General features: G+C 46.7%; 1 protein-coding gene across 2 annotated transcripts in view; it reads left to right on the top strand.

The window, feature by feature from the left end:
• Positions 1-10,812, top strand: part of LOC147022834 (ryanodine receptor 2-like) — a 717,656-nt gene that overhangs the window by 108,025 nt on the left and 598,819 nt on the right. For both annotated transcript variants that reach the window (XM_085887705.1, XM_085887704.1), the window contains exons 12-13: positions 69-225; positions 7,260-7,424. In XM_085887705.1, coding sequence (XP_085743831.1) covers positions 69-225; positions 7,260-7,424 — 322 coding nt within the window. The remainder of the gene's footprint in view (positions 1-68; positions 226-7,259; positions 7,425-10,812) is intronic.

Raw genomic sequence — 10,812 nt, 5'->3', positions numbered from 1 at the left:
AAATAGAGTACTCTATTTTATTTATTTTTATGTATTTCAATGAATCTCCTTTGACTCGTATACTTCAGCTGGAGTGGAAGTCATGTTCATTGGGGACAGCCTTTCCGCTTACGTCAAGTCACAACTGGCCGCTACCTGGCACTCACTGAAGATCGTCTGCTTCTCATGCAAGAACGTGATTCTTCTGACGTGAAGTCCACTGCCTTCTGTTTCCGTTCATCCAAGGTGTGCTGGTTGTATGCTAATGTAGGATTTTGTTAATCTATAATGTGAAATGAAATTCTTCAAATAGTGTTGACTTGGAAAATTTTCCATGGAGCTTTAATAGTCTGTTCTTCCATCTTGGAAATGATTGTGATTTCGTGCTGGAGCTTGGATTAAGGAAAGGTGGCTGTAGCAAGTGCTTTCTTCCGGCAACTATCCCTTCCTTTCTGGTACCCCTCCCCAGAGCTTTTCTATTCCTCTCACCGGCTCTTGCCCCTCTTCTCCAACAAATCACAGCTTTCTCATCTTCTTCCACATCCCTCCTGTCCATCACAACAGCTATCACAACCCTCCCTTTTGTTGTTCTGCCTACCCCCGCGAGTTCTCAATTTACAAGTACCTCCTTACTACTCCGTATCCCTTTGTCCACCACCCCCCACCCTCATGACCTCTCCTACTCCCCAACCATTCCCACTCCTCCAACTATCTGGAAGCCCTCCCTAATGTTTCACCCTCCCAACTATCTGTCTCACCCCCCCACCCTCCCAACTATCTGTCTCACCCTCTCAACCAATCTGTCTCACCTTCCCTTTCCCCCTCCTTAAAGTTTCAAGCCCCCAAAATATCTTCATATTCTCCCCCCACAGAATATTTTCCTCTTACTTCAAAAGAATTTGAACAAACTTGTCCAATTTCTCTATTCAAGTATCCATTGTATATTTTGATACTTCTTATCTTACAAAAATATATTTCACACAGGGTGACACTGACTCATCTGTCTTTCTCTCTGGTGACTCCCTCCTAAATTTTGATAGACCCTGGTCTAGTTGTAATGGTGGTAATGGTGGTGGTGGTGGTGGTGGTGGTGGTGGTGGTGGTGGTGATGCTGTAGATGTTTGTAATGCAACCCCACAATCTCCACCCAATCACCCAGAACACCATCCCTTTGACTTCATGGAGTGTGTATGGCTTGTATTCATAGCTTTGTGTCCCTTTCTGTAATAACCTCCTGTTCCTATGTGTGGTCGATTACATTGCCAGCTGTGATGAGAGTCTATGGGGGAAGAAAAGAATCATGGTTAGAGATAGAGTATGATGTGAAATGACCGGGCACTGCCACCATGATGCCCGAAAGGAAAGAATGAGATTACATGGCTTCGAGAGTATATTCTGGAGTATATGAATATATTGTTACGAATTTGGGAAATCGATTGCACACAACATTCAGGTTCCTTTAATCAGCTATGTCGATAAGTGCTTGTTCCCGAGATAGCTCACCTTCCATTGTTTAAATGTTCAGAAATCGATTAGATGCGCTGCAGATCAATTTAATAGTTAAGGAATGAAACAATGGAGACGTCCTTCCCCCTCTTCTGCGAAGAGAAGAAGAACCCTGCCGTCCCGTGACTCATGATGTCAACAACTCCCTCCCACCCGTGGCTGAGCGGGAGATGGAGCACGAGGGCATGAGTCATGAGTCACGCCGGGAGCGGGGGAAGGGCGGGAGAAGGATAAGAGGAGATCTTTTCTTTGTTCGTGTGCGGAGTTGGAGAAGGGAGTTGAGGGCTGCGTCGTTCAGCAGACCTTCGGGTCCTGTTTGGCTTGGGTTAGGGTTGAGGCCTTCAGAAGCTTTTTGTTTCGGCTGGCTCAGTGAGCTTCAGCTGAGGCCTGGCTTGGGAGGAGGCTTTTTGGATGCTTTTTGCTTTGGTGGTTCAATGAGCTTCGGCTTCTGCTTGGCTCGAGAGAGCTTTTTGCTTCGAGCTGCTTTGTTTTGGAAGAAAGTTGAGCCGGTTGCTCGGCTCGAGCTGCGAATGGTGGCTTCTTCTTCTTCTTGGTTCGTGGAGCTCTTTGTTCTCCATTTTGGTTCCCGACTTGGTGCGACTCATCGACCTCTTCTTGGAGGTGGTTCCTTGGGCGAAGCGGCGCATCGACGGGAAGGATCGGTGCATCGACGGAAAGGATCAGCGCCTCGTCTCACCAGCACGTGTTGAGAAGCGCAGGAGGATTCGCGGGAGCTCGGGAAGGATCGCGGCTCACAGCCTTTAGATCCAGCTCGCTCTCGCTGGAGCCCGGGTCCGAACAACTTGAAGACCACACGAGGTGGAGAGGTTCGAGATAGGTTCTGGGTTTCAGCTCACCTGTCCTGCAAGCTGGAGCTCGTTATTAAAGGCCTCTGCCACCATTTATTGGGTGTGTGTGTGTGTGTGTGTGTGTGTGTGTGTGTGTGTGTGTGTGTGTGTGTGTGTGTGTGTGTGTGTGTGTGTGTGTGTGTGTGTGTGTGTGTGTGTGTGTGTGCGTGTGTCCGTGGGCCCGTCTAATAAGTAGGAAATTGTTCAGTGCTTTGTGTGCTGTAAAGGTTTGCATCACATTTCGTATAGACGGTCATAGTTCTGTTGTCGTGCTTTTGTTGCTTGTATAATTGCATACATGTTTTGCCTTGTTTAATTGCATACGTGCTTTATTATAATAAATGTCCTTGTGTGAATGTAAACCTGTTCGTTGCGTCCTCTTCCCTTAATTGAGCTGCCATCTTGCACTCGGAATATAGTTCGTTTTTAAATAGCCGCTAAAGTGATCGGGTCCAACGGGACTGCGCGATAATATCCCGCTCGGTTATCCGAAAAGGAAGCGAGCTGCTTAAGCGGCTCGTTTCCAAGCGGTCCCGTTGAGGTACAATCTCTCGGTAACCTAGCCGCGCGAATAATTAGGTAAATCAAAGATTTGGCGATCGGACCCTGTAGCGCGGATAGAGTCCGGACAAGGTTGTGGTGTGGTTACAAACACACCCGTGGCTGGTTTCCGGCGTTGATCCGGAAAGCCGCGACTGGATTGTCTGTTCGGTGAGCGAAGCGACCGCCATTGGATAGATGCTGTCGTTCGCACGCCGGCGGGTGGAAATCTACAACAATATTATGCCTGGTGTTGGCATTATGGTCAGGGTGGTGTGCTTGGGACTCGAGGGTTCTGAGTTCAAATCCTGCTCACCATTGAATTAATACCAGGTGGGGGAATACTCAGCCTGTCATCCTTCCGAGGTTGGCAAAATGAATACCAGCTTGCTGGGATGATTGAGCCATTCGAGTATCCTGCGTCGGAGCGGCGACCCTCCCAGGATTGTGCCCAACAGCCCAAGAGACTGCTTCGGCAGCACCAACGCTCTGTCCAGAGTATAGTCTCTGGTGTATGTTCCCCCTCCATCCCCTCCCTTACCTCAAATTGCCGCACTGCTAACACCATACGTAAAAAGGCTGAATACCTAAACTCCGTGTTTGCATTTAAATTTTGTGTCCAAAACCCATCGCTTTCAGGTCAGGGTATCAGGTATGGGAGCGTGCGCCAGAGCAGCGCTTTGCTGCGTCCACTTTCCGCCGGTACTCCAGGGGCCTCCGTTTGGCCATCCCCCAGGCAGATGCCTGGCCCATCCCCATCTCCTTGAGATGCTGATCAACCTGCTGCAACCACGAGGCACGTGGTCAGCCCATTGGCCGCTTACACTCATGAGACTCCCTCGCTGAGAGAATCTGGTGAGCAGGCTCAGCATCAGGAAAACGAGCCACATGTCCATACAGCCGCAGCTGACGCTCACGGACTATGCAGGTAACAAATCTCATTTGAGTCTCTCTCAGAAACCGCTCGTTGGACACAAAGTCCGACCAGTGATAGCCAAGAATTCTCCGAAGAGACCTTCTACCAAAGGAATTAAGTCTCCATCTCACATCCTTGGTCAGAGTCCAAGTCTCTCATCCATAGAGCAAGGCTGGAACCACCAAGGACCTGAAGACTCAGACTTTTGTCCTCCCACAGAGGTACCGGCAGTGCCACACCCCATTATCCAGTGAATCCATGACTCCCCAGGCCCGACCCAGACATCTATTGACCTCTGACTCACAGCCAGCAGAGACATGAATATCACTGCCAAGGTAAGTAAATCTCTCCACGACCTCGACATCCTCACCACAAACGGGCACAGACAAGACAGCAGCATCCAATATGTCATTGAAAGCCTGGATCTTAGTTTTGACCCAGGAAATCCGTAATCCCAGCGGCTCTTACTCTTCATTCAGCACCTTGAAGGACCCTAAAAGGATATCTAAAGTCTCCGCAAAGATGACTGCATCATCTGCGAAATCAAGGTCAGAGATCTTGACATTCCCAAACAATGCACTGCAGCTTGATCTCTCTGACATCCTCCCTAGAATCCAGTCCATACAAGTGCTGAAAAGTGTGGGGACCAGTACACACCCCTGACGCACTCCAGTAACAACTGGAAATAAGTCAGAGATGGTACCACCATATCTCACAGCACTCTCAGTACCAGGGTGGAGTTCAGACATCAGATCGATCAGTTTTGGTGGCACCCCACGAAGACGAAGAATTCCCCAGAGAGCATCCCGATTCACTGAATCGAATGCTTTATAGAGATCAACATAGGCTGCATGCAGCCCCTGCCGAAACTCTCGTCTGCATTCGGTGAGGACCCGAAGAGCAAGGATACGGTCAATCGTTGACCTCTTTGGTGTAAAGCCTGACTGCTCTGGACGCTGGTGCTCAACGGATGGTGGCGAATCCTATCAAGAATTATTCGAGCAAAGACCTTGCCCGGCACTGAGAGCAGCGTCACCCCTCGGTAGTTGTTGCAGTCTTGGTGATCACCCTTCCCTTTCCATAGAGGGACAACAAGGCCTCTCTTCCAGTCAATTGGGATGATGCCTGCGCTCCAGGCAGAGCACAGAATTGCATGCAATAACAAGAGTGCAGCATTTCCACCAGCCTTGAGAAGTTCAACATGGACGCCACAGATCCCTGGAGCTTTACCCCATTTCAGCTGGTTCACCGCAGCCTGTGTTTCCACAAGCGAAGGTGGACCACAGTTGATTGGAGGGTCAGCAACAGGTATTGTAACACCGCTGATGTCCAACTCGAAAGCTGGTGGATCAGCCTTGTACAACCGCTGAAAGTAACTGGCCCTGCGGGCCTTCACTTCGGACTCCTCTGTCAAGAGCCGACCACCCTCTGCTCTCACTGCAGTACACCGAGGGATGGGCTTGGATGAACGCAATGTGCGAATTCCCCTGTAAGCTGGACAATAATCCCTTGACCACAGGTGATGCTCTACCCCCTCACAGATTCCTCGCACATAGGCCTCCTTGTCCACCCTTAGCGCACGTACAGTTTTTTACCTCATCTCCCTGAACAGCTCAGCTCTGCCGTTCAGCCTGGCCCTGCAACTCTGGTCAATGGTATCCATTGTCCCTTGATGGACAAATTTCCTCCTCGCCCGACGGTGAGTGCCAAGATATCCACTGGCAACATCAAGGATGGTGGTCTTGAAGGCACTCCACAACTCTTCAGGATTCCCCAAAGCACCTCAACCCCCCCAAATTCTCACAGTCTGTTTGCAAACAACTCAGCTACCCTCTCATCCTTGAGCTTGCAAACATCCAGCCTTGGCATATGTAGAGCTCATTTATTCACGATCCTTAGTCCCAACAAAAACTATGTTCCTGGTCACCGTCAATCCCTTCCCTACCTAACATCAATCATTGCACACATACACCACCACCCTCTTCGTTTATTTCAGACTGTCTCCTTTGTCAAGAGCAGATGCAGCAGTAACAAAATAAAACAGATAGGACATAACAGAGCAAACAGAATGGAAGAAAGAGAAAGGGAGGTGAAACACACCAAAAGCAGGGATGAGGGGCAAAATAGAGAGAGACTTGGAGAAATGAGTGATATTAGGAAGAATGATGGCTATGAGAGGACACAGAGGGCAGACAAGATGAATACAGTCGCAAGTTCTCACAAATAAAAAGCTGGAAATTTGAAAAGTGGTGGGGTTGTAAAGGTTAATGGGGGAAGAAAAGATAATGGTTTTGGATGGGGGATGATCTGAGATGCAGCTGAACAACTGTCTTGAAGAATGAGATTGAAGAGACTCAGGAAGTTGGTTGCACAGGTGTGAAAAAAGAGGGACGAATGAGTGCAGATGAGCAGTGAGTCAGCATTTTAGGATTTTCATCAGATGGGGGTAACTGGCAGAGTGCATGTGCCTTACAGAAACCCTGAGGGTGGGGGGGGAAGTGGGGGACAGAGCATGAAAAGGGAAGAGGGTGTAAGACCAGAAAGGAGGTGGAAGAAAACAAATACCTTTAACCTGTCAAAGTGATGGGCCTGTAGATTCAGCTTCATCATGGGGTTGGTTTCTTTGGCATCAGGTTAAGCAAGGTGTGAGGCAGGTGTTCCAGCACAGAGGGTGAGCACAAACTACATCAAGCTGTGGATGAAGGACTTGTCGGTGGATAAGAGTTCAGGTGGGCCAAGAAAGGACTTTGCACAATGGAGAATGCCCATGCCATTTCATGATGCCCACATCAACTTAAAGTGTGGTTCACCCAAGAAAGATCATGGCTGATAGTGAGGCCCAAAAGTTTGAGTGGACTTTGTCGATAGGGTTGTTAAGAAAGTAGATGGGAGGATTTGCCAGATGGTCCTTTCAGAGAGTGAAAGTGTGAGATTTGTCAGGATTGAAAAACATATTCCAAGTGTGTCCAGCTTTCGATTCAACTGTCACCAGGGGAACAAGATTGGAAGCAGCTGCACGAGCCAAAAGGTACTCCCGAGCACTTTGGATGAAGGCTTTTATATACCATCATGAGCTGTGGATACACTTGTAGATATCCTTTGAACATAGTGTTACAATATAATAAAGAAACGTCTCAGATTACAAACTTGTCATCATATGCTTTTCATCATGATTTGTTACATTGCATAGAATGGAGAAAGCTCATCCAGAGGTCATATTTGAGGAAGTGTGCCTCTTGGCAAATTTTTCTTCCTTTACTTGGAAATGTGCGAATAATTGAGATATAAGAGTATGCGAGAAGAACATGACTTTGAAAGGTTAGCTGAAAGTGACTGCTTTGCATTTGACACTTTATAGAAAAGAAGCTCTCAAGGAATACAATTATCTTATATCATCATGTGAAAATATTGCTGGTGTAACATTTTAGTTACTGGTAAGTTGTGTTATGGGATGTTCTTTGCACCGACAGGAGAAGCTGGATTTTGGTTCTCGACGAGACACTGATGGAATGGGAACACCTGAGATAAAGTATGGAGACTCTGTTTGCTATGTTCAGCATATGGAAAGTGGCCTCTGGTTGAGCTACCAAGCAGCAGATGCCAAGTCAGCATGCATGGGATCACTTCAACGAAAGGTGGACCTTAAAGAGAACAATATATTTGTCTGTATGATCAGACCCAGGGGTGTTTTGTCTGAGAGCCTTGTCCCAAGAATGTTGTGCATGGCAAGCAATATTTATAGAGTTGGGGGGAATTTTCTAAATGAATGGACTTTTTCCAACTGAATAGTAGTGTAATATATCAAGTTTGGCACACTGTCGACTACATTTCATTAACCCGAACTCGCTCTCTTGACAAGTCATACCATTATCAGAATAAAATAGATATTAGACACTAAAAGCCCAGTGTTTGTATATATCTATATATATTACTAAAACTCTCATCTTGTATATATGTATGTATATATGTTTGTATGTTAGCAAAATACAGCCAAAACGGTACACGACAGCACACAAATTTTAGTGCCACCTTACTCAACATTCGCCTGCGGTGTGCAGTATCAAGTTTCGTTAAAATCGGGCAACGAAAAAATGATTAAAAAATCCTAACAGCGTCTACTTTCAATAGTGGAGATGCAGCCATTTAAATCGTTGAGTGGCAGCCTATGAACCTACCCGTGGACACGCGGACGCAAGGACGATCCATCATAACCCACACCCTCCCCCTCACACTCACCTACTACTGCCAACATGAACAAACTACTACTAATACTAATACTAATAGTTATACTGATACTGATACTGTTACTGCTGACATGGACATCGACTCAAAAAGGACTCAAACACTGTTGGGTTCCCCTTTTATGAACACCATTTTTATATACCAATTCCCAAAATCTTTGGGAACACGTCTTTATTTGGCAGTTGTAAGCTAGAAACACGTTCATTTATTTTTTTTGTCGACCGGAAGACGTCATTGGAATACGTCTACATACGTCGATGTGTGTTGGGGCTACGTAAAGAATTGGTTCAAAGCACGTCAAACATAAGTTAGAAATAAGTTTCGCGTAAAAAAGACATTACCGCGATGTGTTTCGACTTATAAGTAGCCTTTGTGGACGTGTGTAAGCGTCCACATATCGTGTGTAAAACTTATCCCCATCGCATGCGAACGTGTGTCATACGCCGAGAACGTCGTAAAATTTTGAACATGTTCAAAATTTCTTGACGTACTCTACTTACTACGACTTATGATAGCGTATTTAGCGTTCTACTCGCGCATACCAAACTTACCCATACCGTATTCGACGTGCCCCAACGTTTTAGACACACTTTTTGTTACGTCGGCATACGCTGGCAAGATCGCCAAGGTGTGACCGCGATTTTGACCCTTCCATTTCTACGGCAGTTATGATTCGAATCGTTGTGCGTCAGCCTTTTAATAGGCTACGCCACGACATCGTCGGCGATGCGTGCAACGCGCTATGCCTGAGTTAGACTATCGTTGGGCATCGGTTGTGTAGGCCGACAACAGGTTCAGCATTCGTTGGTATAAGTTATCTATAACACAACGAAACGTTCTGTGTAGTTACCAATGCGTTATACATAAGACCAAGTCGCTATGAATACGTCCGAATCTTTTAAAAAAAACATCAAAAGTTCAACGTAAGCCAGCGTTTTACATAAATTTTAACACATTGCCATCGCTGGCTAAAACGTCAAGGTGTGACCGTGCCTTTATACTGGTCCACTCAAAGGGGTAAATCTGTATTCACCTCTTGCCAACGTATCTACCAACTTGATTTTTTTTGCACAATGTCAGAAATTTTCTCTTCCTTTTGAGCTTGGGTGCCATTATTTATTGTTGTGTGGCTACTAGATCTTGCAGATCTAGTATTTCAGGATTTCCATACATCATTTCCTGTTTGATGATTCATTATTAAGCTTAGCTTCATTCCGTATGCTGTTCTGATAACACCAATTAATGGAGCGCGAGAAACATGAAAAGGCTCATAATAGGAAGCAATCGGACATGTCAACACAAACAATAACGGGGGTTGAGTTTAATCAGGCTGCGCCGGAGTACGAGTAGCAGGAGTGAGTCATGCCGGGGCCGGAGGTGAGTGACTCACGAGCCAAGGGTGTAGTGATGTCACTGGTGTATTGTGCTCCTCCAGCTACACTCGCACTACTTGCTTCCGACACAACACTGACACTCCACTGCTCAACCCCTCACCCCAACCCTCCCCCCTGCCCCCTGCTTATAATCTTTGGCCTGACACAACCCTGATCGGTTGCGTGGGGTGAGTGAGGAGTCGAACCAATACTCCAAACTGCCTCTTTATGCTGCTCCTGTCTCTTCTTCCTGGATGAATGATGTATGTATATGTTATGTGCAGTGGGGAGAACAAGTATTTGATACACTGCCGATTTTGCAGGTTTTCCCACTTACAAAGCACGTAGAGGTCTGTAATTTTTATCATAGGTACACTTCAACTGTGAAAGACGGAATCTAAAACAAAAATCCTGAAAATCACATTGTATGATTTTTAAATAATTAATTTGCATTTTATTGCATAAAATAAGTATTTGATACATCAGAAAAACAGAACTTAATATTTGGTACAGAAACCTTTGTTTGCAATTACAGAGATCAGACATTTCCTAAAGTTCTGAACCAGGTTTGCACAGACTGCAGCAGGGATTTTGGCCCACTCCTCCATACAGATCTTCTCCAGATCCTTCAGGTTTCGGGGCTGTCGCTGGGCAACACAGACTTTCAGCTCCCTCCAAAGATTTTCTATTGTGTTCAGGTCTGGAGACTGGCTAGGCCACTCCAGGACCTTGAGATGCTTCTTACGGAGCCACTCCTTAGTTGCCCTGGCTGTGTTTCGGGTCGTTGTTATGCTGGAAGACCCAGCCACGCCCCATCTTCAATGCTCTTGTTGAGGGAAGGAGGTTGTTGGCCAAGATCTCACGATACATGGCCCCATCCATCCTCCCCTTAATACGGTGCAGTCGTCCTGTCTCCTTTGCAGAAAAGCTTCCCCAAGGAATGATGTTTCCACTTCCCTGCTTCACGGTTGGGATGGTGTTTTTGGGGTTGTACTCATCCTTCTTCTTCCTCCAAACATGGCGCGTGGAGTTTAAACCAAAAAGCTCTATTTTGGTCTCATCAGACCACATGACCTTCTCCCATTCCTCCTCTGGATCATCCAGATGGTCATTGACAAACTTCAGATGGGCCTGGACATGCGCTGGCTTGAGCAGAGGGACCTTGCGTGCACTGCAGGATTTTAATCCTCGACGGCGTAGTGTGTTACTTATGGTTTTCTTTGATACTGTGGTCCCAGCTCTCTTCAAGTCATTGACCAGGTCCTGCCGTGTAGTTCTGGTCTGATCCCTCACCTTTTTCATGATCATTGAGGCTCCACGAGGTGAGATCTTGCATGGAGCCCCAGACCGAGGGAGATTGACTGTTTTCTTGAACTTCTTCCATTTTCCGGATGCACTTCCCGACGCA

The sequence above is a fragment of the Eptatretus burgeri genome, chromosome 7 (assembly GCF_056783735.1).
Source record: "Eptatretus burgeri isolate ZD-2024b chromosome 7, Ebu_testis_v1, whole genome shotgun sequence".
Lineage (NCBI taxonomy): Eukaryota > Metazoa > Chordata > Myxini > Myxiniformes > Myxinidae > Eptatretus > Eptatretus burgeri.
Note: the sequence above shows the minus strand (reverse complement) of the source record. Positions and strands in the feature narration are given on the sequence as shown.